The sequence below is a fragment of the Lutra lutra genome, chromosome 1, assembly GCF_902655055.1.
Source record: "Lutra lutra chromosome 1, mLutLut1.2, whole genome shotgun sequence".
Classification (NCBI taxonomy): domain Eukaryota; kingdom Metazoa; phylum Chordata; class Mammalia; order Carnivora; family Mustelidae; genus Lutra; species Lutra lutra.
The window spans coordinates 76,786,615-76,808,791 of NC_062278.1; the positions used below are offsets into that span (position 1 = coordinate 76,786,615).

At 35.5% G+C, this 22,177-nt stretch overlaps 1 protein-coding gene and 1 pseudogene across 7 annotated transcripts in view; one reads left to right on the forward strand and one right to left on the reverse strand.

Moving 5' to 3' along the window:
- RNF13 (ring finger protein 13) overlaps positions 1-22,177 on the forward strand; it is a 163,451-nt gene that overhangs the window by 57,436 nt on the left and 83,838 nt on the right. For 6 of the 7 annotated variants that reach the window (XM_047727676.1, XM_047727667.1, XM_047727686.1 and 3 more), the window contains one exon: positions 7,687-7,812. In XM_047727676.1, coding sequence (XP_047583632.1) covers positions 7,687-7,812 — 126 coding nt within the window. Of the gene's footprint in view, positions 1-2,337; positions 2,373-7,686; positions 7,813-22,177 lie in introns of those variants that run through there. The other variant, XM_047727695.1, reaches the window with a different exon arrangement.
- LOC125087684 (GTP-binding nuclear protein Ran-like) lies at positions 10,890-11,542 on the reverse strand (annotated as a pseudogene).

The following is a 22,177-nucleotide window of genomic DNA, read 5'->3' on the forward strand; positions in this document are numbered from 1 at the left end:
TGAAATCATCTTTTTGTGTTTACATTAAATTTGAAAGACAATGTGTTTTTAAGAAAGGAAACATTTGAGTCAGTGTGACTCACAGCACCATTAGCAGCTGAATCTTGGCTGTGTTGTCTTCTTTGAAGCTTAATTAAATATTCTCTAAAACAGGATAATAATGCCTCTGATTTGTGATTCTCAGTTGTGAGCATAAAGCTGTCTGTGTGTTCTAGGATTTCAACTTAGTTATGATAGTTAATTTCAACAGCCGCAAATGAGTTGAAAAACCAGTTGTCTTTAAACCGCATATCAGAACTTCTACATAATACAATGAAAGATGGGATAATAGGATAGTAGGTATAAGAAGGAGAAGAAAAAAGGTAACCTAGACTGCTAATAATTTTAATAATAAGTGCATCTGAACTTTTGCCTTAAAAGTGATGATTATATTAGCACAATGCCAAAATTATTCGAGTGCTAGGCTGACAATACGGAAATCTGAAACTTAGTGCTGGTTTAATCCCTATGAGTACTGTGCTAAAATGGGAAGAATATAGGCTTTGGGGTCAGCATTACAAGGCTTCAAATTATGGTTCTGTCACTGGGCAAGTTATTCGACTTAAGGCTGTCCACTTGTCTATAGTAATACATATCCAAAGCATTAGGGTAAAGAAAATAGCTGTTATTTATTACTTCTTTCTCTTATTTTGGGTTTTGTTTGCTTTGCCCCACTTTTCCTAGTTTCTTTAGATGAAAAGGCCATTGATTTGAGACCTTTTCCTCTTTTCTAATATAAATATTTAGTGCTATTAATTTCCCTCTAAGTGCTATGTTAGTTGTGTCTCACAAATTTTGGTAAGTTGTGTTTTTATTTTCATTCATTTCAAATGTTTAGGGCTCATTTGACCCATTTCTGAGGCAGTAGTTTTCTGAGGACTCTATTTGGTGCTCTGTATTAGAGAGTTTTCCCACTCTGGCTGATAAGGGTACAATAATTCCCAGATCTGTGTAGGCTCCAGGGATTGTTCTGTTTACTCCTTTCTTTCTTAGTTTCGGGTAGCTACTTCCCACAAAATGCAGATTACTACTCAGCCAAGAACTTGAGTGGATACCTCTGCATGTATCTAGAGCTCTTTCTTTGTAGCTCCCTTTTCCCCAGTATGGTGCCACAGAAAACCTTAGCTGCGTTGGCTTCCCCATGCTCTGAACCCTGTTTCCTCAACTTATTGAGACCACCAGACTCTGGGTTCTCCTGCCCTGTTCTGAGGCCTGGAATTTCTCCAGGCACCGAGCTGAGGTATTTGCAGGGGTCATTGCATTTTTTTATTTCTTCTTAGCAGTTGCTGTCTTGTGCTGTTATCCATTCTTTGAAAGCTGATATTTCATACTCTGTTTAATTTTCTAGTTATTTAAACCAAGAGGATAAAACTAGTCCCTGTTACTCTGTCATGGCTAGGAAGTAGTTCATCTTAGCATCTTAGTAGGTAATTGATATAGGCTAATTATAAAATCTTTTTAAAACAAATCGCTCAAGGGGCGCCTGGGTGGCTCAGTGGGTTAAGCCGCTGCCTTCGGCTCAGGTCATGATCTCAGAGTCCTGGGATCGAGCCCCGCATCGGGCTCTCTGCTCGGCAGGGAGCCTGCTTCCTCCTCTCTCTCTGCCTGCCTCTCTGCCTACTTGTGATCTCTCTGTCAAATAAATAAATAAAAATCTTAAAAAAAAAAAAAGACATTAAAGGAAGGCGATTTGAGCCTCTTAAAAAAAAAAAAACAAATCGCTCAAAAATTCTTACTTGAGTAAATTCTCAAGGTGGGTGATTTTAGAACTGTGTATTAACATTGTATAAATTTTTATGCTTTTTCTTTTTTTTGTTTTTGATCTCAGTGCAATTAATAAATAGTCTGGGACCTTATTTAAAGGTTTGACATTCGTAGACTATTGATATGAGCCTAATTTTGTTTTTAATACTTTCTGAACTTTTTCAGAAATAATGTTTTAAAAATTATATAGTTGGTCTAAATAGTATTTGCTGACTTAGCACTTTTAAGTATTTAATGTTTTCAGTTATTTATGGGTTTATTGTATTTTTGTGACATCCTTAAATCAGATATTAAGATCTAAAATCTAACTCACTGATAAAATATATAACCAAAAAAGTTACTGGGGAGAATTCTAAGAGTAAACATAAGGGAAGATACAACTTTTGAGATGAAAGATAATCAATTACTGATTTAAAAAATGCCACAAATGTAATATCTAGATTTGTGTGTTTTTTTAAACAACCTTTTCTTATAATTTAGTTAAGGGTTTAACTTTTAATTAGTATATAACCCTCAAATTTCTGTCTTATTCAGTGCTTTCTTCAGTGATGTGCAGAAAGACATGGAAGGTATGACTCAAATTTGCAAATGGCATGAAGCTTGCAATGGTTAAAATACTAATGTTTTGCCCTTGAATCCTAAAAAATAGGTACTTAGAAAAGGTGAAAAATAGCTTAGTAGCAGCATATGTCAAAAATTTGTTGAAACAACTGTAGTGTGTTTGCCAGAAACATCAGTATATCAGAGTGTATCAGTAGGAGTATACTGTCAAGAGCAGGTTAAAGCGTGATAGTTCCCTTTGTTACCTTCTTGTTGTTGATGTGTTTGATTTATCAAAAAAATTTTTTGAAATAAACTTAGACATAGAAAAGCTGCAAAAAATAGTGTGGAGAGTTTCCATATATTCTTTACTCAGTTTCTTTTAATGTTAACCTTTTTATATAACCCTGGTGCCTTTATCAAATCTGAGAAATTAAAATTTATATAATATATTAAATAAAGTGCAGACTTCTTTCAGATTTCACAGGTTTTTCCACTAATAACCTTGGTATTCCAGGATCCAGTCCTGGCTATCTGTTGTTATATTGGTCAGATCATTTATAGTAGTATGTTTGGGTTTTGGCCTCAAATTAAAATATTGTAAAGCTTAAGAACCGAGTCAAATGCCACTTTTTCTGTTTCTGCCTCCTATAGTTTGAATGATTTACTCTGTTCTATGCAGTTGAACTGCATGTTGTTTATACTTTGTTTTCTCTTATTTGATCTGTTAGTCCATAGCCAAATAATTAATATTGGAAAGAACTCAGTCTTATTCATCCTCTTACAAAGAGCCCTTATAAAATGAGACCAGTATATTCAGAGCATAGTGTTAAAAGAACTTAAAATAACATGAGTAGCGGTTAAAGGATATTTTACTGTATAAGAAGAGCATAATTTCCAACTATTTGTGAAAAAGGAATTAAATATGTCCTGTATGTGAAAATTATGGGTAAATTTTGGCAGAATGATCTGATAAAAAGTTAGGGAAAAGTACAGTGGATATTTTTAAAATCATAGAAGGTTGTTGATATAAATAAATCCATCTGTCTCAGATTAGGAAAATGTTAGCTAATAAAGTCTGATCAGTGTAACTCTTTGGTCTGTGCTGGAATGTAAAAATTACGACAGTTTCCTTTGACATCTTTGTTTGAAATATTTATATCAGATATTGGAATCAGCCTTAATCGCCTTTTAGACTAACATTTTGGCTTGTTCGTTTTTGTAAATGTTCATTCTTCTTTTTGTTGCCCATTTTGGTTTTCACCTAGTTGGGTTTTATTTTGTTTTGTCATCTTAATGGAAGTAGTATAACATCGTGGTTCAGAACATAGGTTCTGGAGTCAGACTTCCTGGGATTGCATGCCTGCTGTGTATGTAACCTTGGGCAAGTTACCCAACCTTTTTGAGACTTCATATCCTCATCTTCAAAATAAGTATAATAACAGTAGTTACTTCCTTGGGTTATTCCATGGATTAACTGAATTAGAACACTGAAAGAGCATAGTGCCTGACACACAGTTTTGAATGCCATGGCTCAACAAATGTTAACTGCTTGCTGTTAACTGCAGTTAATTAGTTAATTTACAACTTTAGATACTAACACTATAACTCACCTCTTTCTCTTGTTCTGCTTTTAACTTTTATACTCCTACAAAGGGAAAGATGTAGTGCTGCCTTTCAACATTTTTGTTGACATTATAATTGCATATACTTTTCTTAATTTTACTATTTTTTTAAGATTTTATTTATTTACTTGACAGAGAGCATGTGCTCAGGCGTGCACAAGCAGGGGGAGCAACAGAAGGAGAGGGAGAAGCAGACTCCCTGCTGAGCAGAGAGCCAGATGGAGGCTTGATCTCAGGGCCCTGAGATCATGACCTGAGCCGAAGGCAGCTGCTTAACTGACTGAGCCATCCAGGCGCACCTTAATTTTACTATTTATATAGTTTAACATTAAGTGCAAACTGAAGGGAAGGAAGGTTAAGGTGCTTTTCAGCCTGAAACAATCTTTGAAACAAAACCACTTTATCAAATTATCTACCTATTATGCACTTATTAACCAGTATAATTTATCAACAAAATTAATTTTTCCATAATGTTTATCCTGAAATATTGTAATTCTAAATACCTTCTGAACCATTAAAGCAAAATTATATTCAGCATGATTTTTATGTTTAGGTTTTTTTGAATATTCCAGTTAAAAAGTGGTAATCCAAACTACTTTGGAAAGCTTGGCAGTATTTACTAAAGCTTGATACCTCCATGATCCAGCTTGATATCCTATGGTTCTTTTTTTATGTACATACTTAACAGATGTGTATGTGTTAATGTCCATGGAATGTTTATAATACCCCTATTTGTAATAGCTCCTAACTAGAAATTACCTTCATGCTCATCAGCAGTAGAATAAATTTTGGCATAGTCACACAATGTAATACTATATAGAAATGGCAGTAAAATATCCTCCAAGTATAGCTGCTCAACAGTAGGGCTGAATCTCACAAATACAGCATTGAGAGAGAGAAGTCTAAAAGACCACTTACTATACTATATAGTTTTGTTTGTGTCAATTGTGAAATTAGGCAAAATGAAGCTGTTAGAAGTCTATGTAGTGACATTAGGAATGGGGTTTGAACAGTAGTGACTGGTGGGGAGGATGAAGGGAACTTCTGAAGCACTGTTAATGTTCTATTTCCTAATACAGGTGTGTTTAGTATGTAAAAATTCATCAGGCTGGAAAATTATATTTTGTGTACCTCACTTTAAAAAAAAAAAGAATTTATTTATTTATTTATTTGACAGAGAGGGGTCACAAGTAGGCAGAGAGGCAGGCAGAGAGAGAGAGAGAGAGAGAGAGGAGGAAGCAGTCTCCCTGCCGAGCAGAGAGCCCAATGTGGGACTTGATCCCAGAACCCTGAGATCATGACCTGAGCCGAAGGTAGAGGCTTAACCCACTGAGCCACCCAGGCGCCCTGTACTTTGCTTTATGTGTAGTCACAAAAGCTTTCAGAAGAAATCGACCTATTTATATATTGTAGACCTATTGGATTATACATTTGATGATACTGAGGTACCAGTCTGCCTACACTATTTTTGTCCAGCATTCTTATTAAACATCAGGGAATTACAGCAACAAAGAGAAAGTATAGATGGGCATCTACTTTAAGTATCCTCAGCCTTGGTAGTTTTCTTGAGCTTCCTACATGTTGGCATAAAGCACCCCTGTGAGAAGGTAGAGATGAGGAGAATCTTAGATTACAGAGCAAACATCTTTCAATAAGAAGAGACTGACTCTGAGAGGTGACAGTAAGCACAGGGACCTGGCTTCAGGTAGCAGCTTCTCGGCCATTCTTATTCAAGGGATAGGGAGTTGTGCCAAATTAACTGGCAAAGCCCATCACACTACCCTGTAGACTTTGTGGATGATACAAAGTTTTACTTAGTTTACTTTTAGTTTTAAGTGACTCACATCTTGAGGATGGATAGGAATTAGTTGATTTAGCAAGTTATTCTTTTAGCATGGTCTACAGGAAAGATGATATTTAATAATTTAAGAACTGTTTTTTAAGACTTCATTCAATTTTCTGTTAATGCAACTAGATTGTTTTGAGGACTTTTAGTTTATGTGTATTTGACTTTTGTAAATTTTCTTATGCTTAAAAATAATACACATTTGTCATAACAGATATAACAGTAGTTTTTAAAATGCAGAACCCCGTTTCCAGTTTCACTTGTAGATCTTTTTGTGTGTGTATCTGTACATACCATAAATTCATTGATTCTACGATGCATTTATTTTATTACCCTGTGTTCTGATAGATCTGAAATTGGGATGTGTATTTCAGTAGCTGTCCACTAGGTGGCAATCATAGTGGAGTTGACTTCTTGGGACATGGGAAATTAGGCCATAGCTGTTCATATTATTTTCACTTCATTTGAGTTATATTCCTTGTTGGTACTGTATGGGTTGAGTTTGATTGTTGTTACAAGTATCTTGAAAAGAATGGTACTATGTGGTTTGTCATTAAAACAAAAAGTGTGCAGAAAGGTACAGAAAAGGCAGCAGGGTATAAATTTAACATGATTGAAGCAAATATTCATTGTCGGAAGGATAACCACAGTTATAGTTCTCTGCAAAGTAAAAGCCAAGTGCTTTATGGAATCAAGAAGGGGAGCTATTTTATGAATAAATGAAGGTATGCTGCATTTTATTCCTGAAACATGCAAAAGCATTTCCCATGACAAGGCAGGAGAAATTGTCATATCCTGTGGATAGGTGGTTGGTGTGACCAATTCACACACCATATAGGAAGACTATTGTGTCAGAGCTTTAATTGTTCACATCTTATAAATTTATTGAATTTGATGACTTTTTATGTGTTTATTCAGTGTCTTACATCTATTGAGACAGTTATTTGATCTGTTAATGTAACTTTTTTTTCTGTTAATGTAGCATTTTATGTTAATATATGTTCTGATGTCAAACCATCCTATATTTCTGGGAAAGCAACTTGCTATTTTCTCTTTAAATTAATAGTTATCTTGTGGATATCTTTTTAACTTAGTGTGTATAGATTTACCTCATTCTTTTAATGGCTCCATTGTTTTTCTATTGTATGTGTTTTTTAAAGGTTTTATTTATTAGGGAGAGAGAGCAAGCATGAGTAGGGGATAGAGAGAAAAGGGAGAAGCAGGCTCCTTGCTGAGCAGGGAGCCCAATGTAGGACTTGATCCCAGGACCCTGGGATCATGACCTGAGGTGAAGACAGACACTTAATGGACTGAGCCACCCAGGCACTCTATTGAATTTTTTTAAAATGGCTGCTGTGATCATGTGCATGATTTCCAGCTTTTGCTATTAAAAACAATGTAGCAGGGAACATCTTTCTACATATATCTTAATATACTCGGGCTAGTATTTCTATAGGACAGATATCTAGAAATGTGAGTTTTCATTGTTTGATAACATGAAATAATGTAAAGTTAATTTTAAAAAAGTACATACTTGGTTTAGAAATGTCAATCATCACTGGAAAATATACCAACATGTTAACAGTGGTTTGTCTTTGGAGTGATAGGCTTATGTGTGATTAAAGAAAAAAAATTTTAGTGGTGAAATGGAATGAACTTTAAAAAAACTAAATGTTTATGAAATCAAATACTACTACTTGAAGTCCTGGGATTATGAGCACTTGGGAGGATAGGAACTGTCGTAGCTCCCAGATAATTCATCTAGTATAATGCAAAATACATGAAGCAATCTAAAAGATGTTTTTAGAAGTAAGTTGAATTGATTTTTGGAATTTAACAGAGAAAAAAAACTTCTTGCCAATTCTTTTTCAGGGTTTTTTGATTAACTCAAAACCAGAGAATGCCTGTGAACCCATAGTGCCTCCACCACTCAAAGACAATTCATCTGGCACTTTCATCGTGTTAATTAGAAGACTTGATTGTAATTTTGATGTAAAGGTAATGTTTGTTTTTTTCCTTTTTTTTTGTTACTTTTTTTAGTTTATCTACCTTGAATTCTCTCTTGTTTCATAAAGGCTTTAAAAGTTTTATAGAATTCATCAGATTAAAAAAAGAAGGTGGGGATGAAAGGAAAATGGGAAGTTGGTGAAGGCAAGCAAGACAGGAACAGGTTTAAGTTTTTATTCATCTGCTACAAAATTGACTTTAAACTTTTAGCAGCCAGTACAAAAAGGGGACAGCTCACAATTCATAGTTTTTACAACACTGTAAACAAATTGACGAGAATAAAAATGATTGCTATTGGTTCTAAGGATTTTCATGTGGTTATTGGGAATCTTGAATCTTTAATATTAGAATATTGCTTGATCTAATCTAGGAATGGAAACATTAACCTTCATTTTTATACCTTTACTCTTCCATTACCAATACTACACATATATTTATGCTGACATTGGGATTTCTCTTTTGCAATAAAATAACTCTGTCACCTGTACAAAGTTGGTCTCTCTGGTGTGGGTTAGGTCAGATAGTAAAACAAAGTTTGCCATAGGACTTCGCTCCCTATCACCAATGCTGCTCTAAAGGTTTTTGATACCTCTAATGCTGTCTTTGCAAATCTGGCTTTGGATGGTCTTGGCCGAAGAGCCACACTGAGGCCCGTATAAAAGCCTTGATTGTTACTTTTACCGAACCACCTCAGACTTGAGTGTCATGTAGTTTCTTGTGTGTATCTTAGAGAATAGACATGGGATATTACTTCATGGACTTGACATAGCTAAGATCAAGATCTTACGATTTGTTCAGTAGGAACAGACCGCTGCAAGTCTCTGCTCCTTGCATTTCATGAAAGAAATGACATTTCCATAATAAACTTATTAAAGGAATAAAATAAATAACTGTAAAAGGGTTTGGAAATGTAGAGCACTTTGTAAATGATAGGTGGTGTTACTGTTGTATATCATTTCCAAATCTTACCTCTTAGTTGCCTTTAAATGGGAAATAAATTAGAAATAGAAGTCAAATGTAGATTTCCTGCTCTTCAGAATTATGTCTTTTTTATAGTAGTTTGATTTTAAGCCATTTTAAGATTTGATCTAGAACTAAAACTGTAATAATTGCAGATTGTTTCAACAAAAAGGAAACATTATTGTAATATTTCATTAGTTTCTTGCTGCTGAGAAATTAAAAGTAAACTAAAATTTGCTGATTCTAAGGTTTATTACATTATTATGTAATTTATGTAATTTATGGCTTAGTCTGGTCTTTACTAACTAGAAACTATAATACTTTTTTTTTAATAACTTTTCATTGGGGACGGAAGGTGGTTCACTGCAAAATTTAAGGAAATACTGTCATTGAATGTTTATTTTTCATGGTGAAAACACAACTCTGGAATGAATACATAGGCTTATTAGACCTCCTATCCCTTGAGTGGATCCTCATCATGAGTCTGAGTGTTTCTGATAGAATTTTATGATTAGCTATACTCCAGCAACTCTCTTCCTACTTCCTGCCTTGAATTTTATGCTGCTGCCATACCCTCTCCTTGAAGTCTCTTGTACAATGCTGACTACACCTTTGTGCCTTTATATATACTATTTCTTCTGTTCCAGATCTCTGTCCAAGGTGACATTTAAGTGCTAGCTGAGGATGTTATCTTTTCTGGAAGCCTAACTTTTCTTTCTGCCCTCTCTGATAGAATGAATCATTTTAGCTCAATGTGCCACTCTTCTACTTTGTAAATATCTTCTTTACTGTTTATCACATTATTTTTTATTATATATATGTTTCACTTGTGACCTATGTTTAGAGTTCATGTTTTAATTATAGTTATTACCTAATTTGTATCATAGTGCATAGAAGAGCAATAAACGTTTGTTAAATCAAGCTATATAGTATAGTAGTAAGCCTTTTACTTATGCATCTAATGCATTGTTTTAAAAAACATGTACATGTAAAAATGTTTAAATTGAGAATTCTCATTTTAGAAAGAGAAATATTAGAAATTTACCCATTATACCTCACTGTAGATACAGTTTTAATGAGTAATATTCTAGTCTGTTGTACATGTTTTTAAACTCTTGTTATCTTTCCTTCACAAATAAACAAGAGTGTATTATAGCCATTTAAGGCTAAAGATTCCTTACTCATGTTTTTCCTAATGGTTTCTGTCTTGTCTCAGTTGTGTTAAAAATATGAGACCTTAGTTTATAGGGAAGACACTAATGTGTCTTTTAATGAAGGTCTGGAAATAGACTGCATACATTTGAGTCCCATTTCTTTTTCATTTGAAATACAACTTTATTCTGATTCTCAACTAAAAAGAATGGGAATGACAGAGACAAATTAGATTTTACCACTGGATATTGTGATGTGAATATAGCAGTCTTTTATCTGACACTCAGAAAGGAAATAGTTGCATTCTAAAACAGCCAAATATGCAGTTCCTGAAAATGAAGCTACTTTTAAAACTGCCACATTCACTCTGAAGCCCATTCATCTCCTCTAGCATCCCCAAGATTAAGCACAGGTGCTGTTCAGCTATATAATAAAGTGGCAAACATGCTGCACCACTGACATCACAGGACAGCCGCCTATAAAACTGGACTTCTGGGGGAACTTGGGTGGTGCAGTCAGTTAAGCATACAGCTCTTGGTTTTTTTTTTTTTGTTTTTTTTTGTTTTTTTTTTAAAGATTTTTATTTATTTATTTGACAGAGAGAGATCACAAGCAGGCAGAGAGGCAGGCAGAGAGAGAGGAGGAAGCAGGTTCTCCGCTGAGCAGAGAGCCTGATGCAGGGCTTGATCCCAGGACCCTGAGATCATGACCTGAGCCGAAGGCAGCGGCTTAACCCACTGAGCCACCCAGGCGCCCCCAGCTCTTGGTTTTGACTCAAGTCCTGATCTCAGAAATCAAGCCCCATGTCCTGCTTCTTGCTCAGCATGAAGTCAGTTTGAAATTTTCTCTCTTTCTCTCAGCCCCTCCCTCTGCTCACTCACTCACTCTCCCTCTCTGTCAAATAAATAAATCTTTTAAAAAATCCAAACAAACTAGACTTTTGAGACTACACTTTCTCACAGGTCATCATCCTCATCCAGGCAAACAGTTGTCTAAGCAACTTCTAGATCATGCTTATACTGTGTTGCCAAAGCTAGATCCCTGACAACCTCTGGTGGGGCAAGAGCAGGCATGGCAACAAACTCCAGGTTAGGGTCTCCAGTTAGTTTTCTAGCAGACACAAGAAGGGCTTTTCAAAGTTGTAGTTAATTCTTTTGGCAGAAATGTCATAGTACTACAGGTTCTTCTTTGAGTGGAAGACAATAGATTCTAAGTTAACTGTCTTGTTTTTAACTTCTACTTTGTTGCCACACAGCCCCATGGGGATGTTCTCACATACTTGTACCAGATCTCCATGCCAGTTAGGTACATTCTTGTAAATAACTCTTGATGTTACGTCAAACATTATAATGGCAAGCTGAGCCTGGATGTAATAGCCATCCCTCAGCCCACCAAGTTTCTTCTGATCAGCTGTATCCCCTGCATTGAACTTAATAGGTCCTCTGTTGGTATGGAACATAAGAGGATGGACCTCAACACCCAGGGTGGCTATGTACTTCTCAAGTTTGTCAGTCAGATGATGTTTCACAAATGTAGTTTTTCTAGTACCACCATCACCAACCAATACAAGTATGAATTGGACTTGGGATTTTCCTTGGGCAGCTATCATGTTATTGCTTCCAGAGGTGTCTCTGATTGAATTCAATCTCATTTTTATTGTTAGCCATGTGATCTCAGGCAAGTTACTTTACCTGTGGCTCAATTTCTTTATCTGTAAAATAGGAATTGTAATGTTCCCTACATCATGAAACTGTTATGAGGATCAAATGAAATAATCAGTGTTAAATGCTTATCAAACCCAGTGCCTTGCACATAGTAAGTAAGCAGCAGGTATTAGCCATTGATGTTTTATGCTTCTTCCCATTGGTGTAAAATAAATTAAGAATAAAGGTGGCAAAGATACTGATTGTATTAGGCCTAGAAGTTTCTCATAATCCGCTGTTTGCAAGATGGATAACCAGGAAGACCGTGGTATAATTCAGCCTGAGTCCTAGGGCCTCAGAACCAAGGGAGCTAATGGTCTGGAGTCAAAAGGTCCAAGAATCAAGAGCTCTGATGTCTCAGGACAGGAGAGGTGGATATCAGGAAGATCATCTATTTAGGCCTGCAACAAATTGGATGATACCCACTCACATTGATAAGAGTGGTAGATCTTCTTTAGTCTATCGAATCAAATGCCAGTCTCTGTGAGAAACCCCTCACAGACACACTCCAAAATACTCTTTTACCAACTCTGGCATCTCTTAGCCCAGTCTTGTTGACAACTAACCATTACACTGACCTTTCAGAAACTAAATTATTAACTGATAAGTCACACTATGGTGCAGTAACTCAGTGACAGTTAAGAGTGAAATTTCTAATGTGGTTTATAAAGGACAGTTTAGTCATGCCAGCATGTAATGTATAAAATAAGTTTCATGAATACACAAGAGTAAGAAGTACAGATCACCTATTGAGGTACTATGAAGTAGGATACATTTATCATATTTACTAGAAAAACAACTGGAATCTCATCCCAAAGGGCAATTTCTTTTTCTAAGGGTAGTCATGGGTTGATTGGCTATTAACTTTATTAGCTATAATCTTCAGATCAAAACCTATGGCTGTATTTTCTGGGCTTCCAAATTGATGATTATATATAGTTTTTTAATTAGGTATGTTATAGAACCTAATCACTTAGAATGTATATTATAGTACTTCTCTGAATTGAAAATAAATAGCTCTTTATAAAATAGGGGCTCATTCATATATATCTACAGTTATGTATGAATACATTGACCTAAGAAACCAGTTTAAAAAAAAAAAAGCTTTCTTATTACTGATGTAGCATCCTGGGACCAAATACTAAAAATGCTTAATTCAGCCCCATACAGAATGCAGCAGTTGACAATAGTTGTTGCAAGGTTATATTTTTTGTCATGCCTCCTATTGAAAGTGATACCCAAATTATCTCAATGAGAATTAGCTGTACTTTACAAAGCTTTCCTTGGGGAAAGGAGCACTTTCCATTGTGGATAGCAGAAGGGAAAAAAGTAAAATTTCATCAACATCTTTCAGTAATTGTGGTGGTGGTAATCTTGGTGATGTGGTGGGTATTTCAGGGTTTACTCTTTGAAATTCTTTAGATTTTTTTTTTTTGAAGATGAGTATTGTACTATAACTGAAGAAACGTAGACTTCTTTTATTTCTTCCTTAGAAGTCAATGATGAAGTGAAGTGGTGTTCTACAATAAAGAAAATAGCACATTTTTTCTATACAAACTATCCCAAATGCTTTCTGACTCAGCCAATAAGACAGCCGAAATGCAATTAATAATTTTCGGAAGGTAGGAGATTGTCCTGTTTATAACATTCTAAGTTAAAGCATGGTTTTAACCTTCTTGTTTTAACCTTTTTTTGAGAGAAGTTTTGTCTTCTTTTGAGAGAAGAAGAGGCTTTTAATTTATCTTGCTCTAAAGAAATGCGGCAAAACCCATACTTAGAATTAGTTTTTAGATATGTAGAATGTCCAGAGGGCTAGTGAGAACTGTTGATTATCTGCCAGCTGCTTATTCTGAAAACAGTCACTTTTATTCACACTGACAAAAACTGTATCCTCTGAAAAATGCAGCTCTTTAGAGGAAAAGCTAAACAATGTCATTTTGTTTAATCCTTGTACAATGCTTTCTTTACTGTGACAAAATGTAATTGTTTGGGAATGCTAGTTTTTGGTGACTATTTGAAGTTAAAAAACATTGCTGGCTCTGATAAAGGTATTATTAAATTATTTAATTAGAAAATGTAATCTCCTGAGGCAGAGAGTTTTCAGAAGACTTGAATTGGCATCCCAGTGGGAAATAGGACTTTTTTTTCTTAATTTTTGTTTCAAGAACATTAAAATCACTTTAAATAGAGCTTTTCAGAACTACACAAATTTCTATGTTTATAATCAAATAAAGATTAGTTTTCAGAAATCTGTTCATTGCCATTGCAACTCAGGATATTTTCATGATATGGTTAATACTAAGTCAACAATTTCTTCAAATAGTCTTCTTATTTTAATTGAACTCTAGGGGAACTTGGTAAGCAGATATGGTGCAATGCATGTATTTCTGAATTTAATTACCATTTTTTTTGCTCTAATAATTATTTTTGAATGATGCAGCTGCAAAGTCATATAGGCCAGTTATCAAGAAGCTAAAAGGACTTTTAGATATCATTCTTTCTACCTTTTGTTTTTGTTTTTTCCTGACGTGGATGGAATAATGTTTGGATTGTAGATGATAAGGAATATGTTAGTACTCATTTTCTGTTGGAATATGACTTTTATAAAACTTCGGGGGCGTTCAAACCCCCTTTATCTGACTTAGGCCTTTCTCTCAAATCCCATCTGTACTTTGCCTGTCCTGTCACTTTAACCTTCAGGAGTTTTACAAGTGCACATACACGTTGAGCAGTCTCTCCCTTTCTGTCTGATTTTCACCATGTTCTTCATGTGGATTCCCCTCCCTTTGCTTGGTTATATGGGCAGCCTGACCTTATTTTTGCTCTAAGATGAAGTAATTTGAAACTTTTCCAGACTTTTTTTTTCTTTTCCTGATTTTTCTCCACGTTGAATAGATCACTTCTTCTGTAATATATTACTTAATCAATTAATCACTTTTTCTTTTATATATTCTCTAATCTCTGTGAGGGAAAAGATAATGTTTTAGGTTCTATAGGTTTAGTGTCTGATACATTGTATGGCACTTGGTGGGTGCTCAGTATTTGCTGAATTAACTAATTTAGAAAACTTTAAGTGTTTACAATTGAAACTGGATTAAGGAATAAACAGTATTATCGGAACCTTCTGTTGGCTCCATGTTCACTTCACTTAATGTTCTTGGAAGTATTTCTAAATCTAGATACTCATTTATCCCATAAACATTTTTGTCCGGGTCCCAGTGTTTTATGAAAAATTTTTAAAATTACCATAAAGTTATTTTGGGTTATTTGGATGATTTTATAATAAACATACTATTTTTTTAAAGAAATTTTAGCATCTTATAAAATAGTCTTCCCAGTTTTCCTTTCTAGTTTTGCCTTTCATTATCCTCTTTCAGGCCTCTAGGCTGGAGGTCCCAGGATTTCACTTTTATTGCAGTAATACCAAGCAAGTAAATATGACCTTGATTAGAAATTAAACTGTAAATTATCTCAAAGTTGCTTAATATCATTATTTAATTATTTCTACAAAGTAATTTATAGCATTTATTAATCTACTTCAGAATCATGTTTAAAAGATTCTACAAAAGGATTATTTTCAAGGATTCTTGGGGAAATGGAAACATTTCTACCCACATACGGTTCAAACAGCTTTGTGCTGCTAGCTCATTAATTTTATTCATTTGTTTCTTCTGCCCTTTAATTGATAAACATATCTGCATTTTAATAGGTTCCTAGGGACATCTGGCTGGCTCAGATGATAGAGCATGTGACTCTTGATCTCAGGGTTGTGAGTTCAAGCTCCACATGGGGCATGGAGCCTACTTAAAAAAATAATAATAATTGGGTTCCGTTATACACATTTATGTTTCCTTTTTAATATTTATGCAATAGTAAAATGATAAAATACTCTTCTTTTACCAGAGAGTAATATTCATCAAAAGAAACCGAAAAAATAATAAATTACATGTACTTTACCCTAACCTAATGAAATGTGTGATACTCCTGACTTTATTTACATATCTCTTCCCCACATTCTTTTGCTTCAAAATCAAGATGTTCAGATTACTCAGGTATACTATAAGTAAAGGAAGTCTAGGAGGGAGGAAAGATAGGATCTAAAAAAAGAGGAAAGGATGGATTATATCATTGAAATTCTGTTAATGTGAGAGAAATGTTAGTAGCACCTAGTACCATCTTCTGTGCATTAGCTTTTCCCAACGTGGCCTGTAGTGATACCAAAGTAACATGGGGGAGAGAATGGCATTGGAATGGGATTTAATCTTGACAGGATTACTTGCTGTAGTTATGGATCTTATTTTAACCATTGGTTGTTCCCTGCTATAACATTTCTAGGAATATTTATCCTATAAGTAGAATTAACAGTTTTACATTGACATCTGAATCTACTAGTGCTGCTCCATTCTCATCTCCATTGCTTTGATCATTTGAGAAAGAGATTCTACTTCCTAATTTCTTTTTGCTTCCTTTGACGATAAAGGAAGATCATAGGCAGGTTTTGAGAACTATCTTTATTCTCTAAGTTTTCCATTAATTTTTTTTCCATGTCTTTCCCTTTTAAGGAAAACAACTTTTTCTTCTGTGTTAGACATCTAGGCTGGGAGAAAGGGTAGTTTCTGCCAGGCCGATGTTTGAGTTACTGTGGCTTTGTGTTGACAATTCTGAAAGAAAAGGAAACCAGTTTTCCAGAGAAATTTTTCAGTTGGCATTTGGAAGCAGAGTTAGACCACATTTTCTGCGGAAATATCCACAGAAGTCCCATAGAGGTTGGACTGTGAAGTGAAGCTCCAGTTTTTTCAGATTCTGCTAGAACCACCAATACCCAGTAGTGTATAGCGTCAGAAGATGCTAGGTTCCAGACCCACCCAGGATCTGTTATATACTGTTTTCTTTTTTGTTTTGACTTTTTACCTTTTTATGTTTTGAAACTAGCACACACAAAATATTTATAATGTATGTATATACAGTCCAATAGTAAATGAATATTGGAATTCTCACTACTCAAGTTTGAGAGACCTGTCACTTACTGATGTTCATTAGTTAATGTTAACTAATTAAATTTCATTAAAGTCTACCTTAGGTAATATTTTTAAGTTTTATTCTAACTGCAGATCATATTAAATCAGTATTTGTATCTGATCTTCATGAGGGAGCTTCCTATTTGGAATATTTTTATAGTAATTTCAAATGTTTTAATAGAGTGATGTTAAATATATCACAAAGTGATTGCTTGTTAAAGCTGCTCATTTTCTGTCTTATATTTGAAAAACTTTGTGATGAAAAAATTCTTTGCTAAAAGCCAGACCAAACCCCAAAAGTACTATGCATTTCTTTTTCCTCTACAGTAGATTCTTTTTTTATATTCTATTTTTATATATTATTGTTTTATTTCTCCCTAACTTGATTCTAGCCTAAAAACCCACGGGTACTTTCTCACAACAGCTTCTTGGGAGTAGAACTTCTGTTTTATGAAGTTCTCTATACTGAGTTTTTTTCAGTACAGTGCTTGGTGCAACAAATGAGTGAGCAGTTAAAGAAGGGCGAATGCTCAGAGTTCTACCACTGGGTGGTGCTGAGCATTAAAGTGCTCATTGTAATTGTTCCCTCCATTACAGTATAAGTGTAGTACAGGTCTGTCAGTACTTGGGAATTCTTAGTTGGCTCATAGTAAGTGCAGAGTTGTCTTTTGGTTACATGAAAAGTTCTTTCAACAAGCTTTATTTACAGTGGTAGGTGAGTTGAAATGAGCTTCTCATTCTCATTAGGATGAAAAATAAGATTTGATTAGAATAGAATATGAATTCTGGCAGTATCAGAAATATCAAAATATGAATTTTGATCATATTTTTCATTTTAACATACAATTTAATATGCATATGTAACTAGAGAATAATTTGTGGATACCTCTATTAAATTTAAATTGCAATTCTGAAAATTTATTTAGGCAACTTTCAACTGATGTGGTTAATTTTAACTGGTAAAAGTTCATTATAAAGTTTTTTTTAAGGCATCTTCAAACTAATGACAGTATTAGAAATAGCTGTACATAAAGGTTTATTTGTGTTTTCTTAACATTTCTAAGAAAAAAGGATTGTTTTTAGTTTATTATTCTACTCATGCCCCAGACAAAATATTAAAACTTCATTATAAACAGCCACATTTAGAGACCTATAAGCTAAAGACTTTGACTTTGTGATGATGTGTTGCAGAATACTATTGCTGCAATAAAAAGCACAGATTTATTTTCTGATTGCAGACAATGTACAGAACATTAAGAACTCCTTATATAAATAAATTTTCAACTTTTTTGACTGAGAAAGTACAGCCAAATCCACAATAAGAAATTTACTTTTATTCTTGCCCCAATACATATACAACATATAGCCTATAATAAAGTTTGATGAAGTAGTATTTACCAATACTACCTATAATATTCTGATATATGAAATTTTTTAAAACGATTTTATTTATTTATTTATTTGTCACCGAGAAGAGGGGAGAGAGAGAGAGAGAGAGCAAACAAGTAGGCAGAGAGGCAGGCAGAGGAGGACAGAGAAGCAGGCTCCTGGCTGAGCAAGGAGCCCGACACGAAACTTGATCCCCGGACCCTGGGATCACAACCCGAGCCAAAGGCAGCGGCTTAACCCACTGAGCCACCCAGGTGTCCCTGAAATTTCTTTTTATTAAAAAAGTTCACCCAGGTCCACCAAATTATTTTACTACCCATAATTTTTATTACCTTAATACTTAAAAATTGCTTTCCCGTGTGCCAAAACAAAGGTTGACTAAAATGCTGCCACTGGACTGGAACCTAAAATCGTTTTTAAGTTTCCCGAGGATTCTGGCTTCTGTTTTATGCTATACTTGAAACAAGTAAGTATGGCTTTGCATACAAACACCGATTTTACCAGCCCTACCAAAAATGTTTTCTTTTTTTTTTTTTTTAAAGATTTTATTTATTTATTTATTTGACAGAGAGAGAGAGAGAGATCACAAGTAGACGGAGAGGCAGGCAGAGAGAGAGAGAGAGGGAAGCCGCTCCCTGCTGAGCAGAGAGCCCGATGCGGGCCTCGATCCCAGGACCCTGAGATCATGACCTGAGCCGAAGGCAGCAGCTTAACCCACTGAGCCACCCAGGTGCCCCAAAAATGTTTTCTAATAAAATAAATTCAACTTCTCTCCAAACCTAAATAAACATATGCCATTTGTCAAAAAGTCCACTCTCTTAAAATATAACCTTACATAAGAGAGGAAATGTCTTTGTATCACGATAATAAATGTCTAAAGTTTCAGCATTAAAACCACATACTTTTCGTAACAAATTTTTTAAAGATTTTATTTATTTATTTGACAGAGAGAGGGATCACAAGTAGGCAGCGAGAGAGGGAGAGAGGAAAGCAGGCTCCCTGCTGAGCAGAGAGCCCGATGCGGGGCTTGATCCCAGGACCCTGGGATCATGACCTGAGCCGAAGGCAGAGGCTTTAACCCACTGAGCCACCCAGGTGCCCCCGTAACAGTTTTTCTTAGAACTTTTATGTACTTACTATTTTTTTTGTAAGAGTTGAATTCTTACCAGGTTTACTTCTTTGTTTCTCTACCACATAAGGGTGGGGGAAGGCTGGAATGAATACTAGTTTAGCCTACTAGTGAGTACAGACAGAGAGGAAGTGACATTTAACACTTAACATTAAGGAGAAAAACCAGCTAGGGTATGAGGAAGCCAATTCATGATGATCCCCCAAGTCACTAGAAAAGGTCAAATCATATTTGTTACCTTTTCCTGAGAAAGCTGGGAAAATGCAAAATATTTTAGGAACATTTTTATCTGTGATGACTGAAGTAAAATTTTTGGCATGTTTTTCAGGGGGAACTAAACAAGAGATACAGGGAGCTTTTATTTTTGTGGCATACATCTTGCTGGTAGGGCTGGTAGACTGTTACCTTAGTTGTGATTTAGTTTGATTAAACAAGTGTTTATGTGAGAGAGCTTCTTCTAGGTTTGAGATATATACAAATAAGGTAGTTCCTTTCCTTAAGTAGCATAAAATATTGCATCCAAAGTACTCTAAATGTCATTTTATCATCTTTATTTATCAAGCTGATTAACAGACTTAGTTTTCTGATAAGTAATGTTTTCACCAAGATGTTTTTTATCAGGATGGGGAAGTTCCCTTCTATGTCTAATTTTTTTTTAAAGATTTTATTTATTTATTTGACCTACAGATCACAAGTAGGCAGAGAGGCAGGCAGAGAGAGAGAGAGGAGGAAGCAGGCTCCCTGCTGAGCAGAGAACCCGATGTGGGGCTCCATCCCAGAACCCTGGAATCATGGCCCGAGCCGGAGGCAGAGGCCTTAACCTAGTGAGCCACCCAGGCACCCCTATGTCTGATTTATTTTTTTATTTTTATTTTTTAAATAATTTTTAAATTTTTTTTTAATAAACGTACAATGTATTATTAGCCCCAGGGGTACAGGTCTGTGAATCGCCGGGTTTACACACTTCACAGCACTCATCATATCACATACCCTCCCCAATGTCCATAACCCCACCACCCTCTCCCTACCCACCTCCGCACCGCCACCCTCAGTTTGTTTTGTGACATTAAGAGTCTCCTATGGTTTGTCTCCCTCCTGATCCCATCTTGTTTCATTTATTATTTTCCTACCCCCAAGCCCCCCATGTTGCATCTCTGCTTCCTCATATCAGGGAGATCATATGATAATTGTCTTTCTCTGATGGACCTATTTCACTAAGCATACTACCCTCTAGTTCTATCCATGTTGTCGCACATGGCAAGATTTCATTTCTTTTGATGGCTGCATAGTATTCCATTGTATATATATACCACCTCTTCTTTATCCATTCATCTGTTGATGGACATCTAGGTTCTTTTCCATAGTTTGGCTATTGTGGACATTGCTGCTATAAACATTTGGGTGCACGTGCCCCTTCAGATCACTACATTTGTATCTTTAGGGTAAATACCCAGTACTGCAATTGCTGGGTCATAAGGTAGCTCTATTTTCAACTTTTTGAGGAACCTCCATGCTGTTCTCCAGAGTGGTTGCACCAGCTTGCATTCCCACCAACAGGGTAGGAGGGTTCCCCTTTCTCCGCATTCTCGCCAGCATCTGTCATTTCCTGACTTGTTAATTTTAGCCATTCTGACTGGTGTGAGGTGGTATCTCACTGTGGTTTTGATTTGTATTTCCCTGATGCCATATGATGTTGAGCACTTTTTCATTTGTCTGTTGGCCATTTGGATGTCTTCTTTGCAGAAATGTCTGTTCCTGTCCTCTGCCCATTTCTTGATGGGATTATTTGTTCTTTGGGTGTTGAGTTTGTTAAGCTCTTGATAGATTTTCGATACTAGCCCTTTCTCTGATATGTCATTTGCAAATATCTTCTCCCATGCTGTCAGTTGTCTTTTGGTTTTGTTAACTGTTTCCTTTGCTGTGCAAAAGCTTTTGATCTTGATGAAGTCCCAATAGTTCATTTTTGCCCTTGCTTCCCTTGCCTTTGTCAATGTTCCTAGGAACATTGCTGAGGCAAAGTTCGAAGAGGTTGCTGCTTGTGTTCTCCTCAAGGATTTTGATGGATTCCTTTCTCACATTGAGGTCCTTCATCCATTTTGAGTCTATTTTTGTGTGTCGTGTAAAGAAATGGTCCAACTTCATTTTTCTGCATGTGGCTGTCCAATTTTCCCAACACCATTTGTTGAAGAGGCTGTCTTTTTTCCATTGGACATTCTTTCCTGTTTTGTCGAAGATTAGTTGACCGTAGAGTTGAGGGTCTATTTCTGGGCTCTCTATTCTGTTCCATTGATCTATGTGTCTGTTTTTGTGCCAGTACCATACTGTCTTGGTGATGACAGCTTTGTAATAGAGCTTGAAGTCCAGAATTGTGATGCCACCAACTTTGGCTTTCTTTTTCAATATTCCTTTGGCTATTCGAGGTCTTTTCTGGTTCCATATAAATTTTAGGATTATTTGTTCCATTTCTTTGAAAAAAATGGATGGTATTTTGATAGGGATTGCATTAAACGTGTAGATTGCTTTAGGTAGCATAGACATTTTCACAATATTTATTCTTCCAATCCAGGAGCATGGAACATTTTTCCATTTCTTTGTGTCTTCCTCAATTTCTTTCATGAGTACTTAATAGTTTTCTGAGTATAGATTCTTAGGTTTATTCCTAGGTATCTTATGGTTTTGGGTGCAGTTGTCAATGGGATGGACTCCTTAATTTCTCTTTCTTCTCTCTTGTTGTTGGTGTAAAGAAATGCAACTGATTTCTGTGCATTGATTTTGTATCCTGACACTTGACTGAATTCCTGTACAAGTTTTAGCAGACTTGGAGTGCAGTCTTTTGGGTTTTCCACATATAGTATCATATCATCTGCAAAGAGTGATAGTTTGACTTCTTTGCCAATTTGGATGCCTTTAATTTCTTTTTGTTGTCTGATTGCTGAGGCTAGGACTTCTAGTACTGTGCTGAATAGCAGTGGTGATAATGGACATCCCTGCTGTGTTTCTGATCT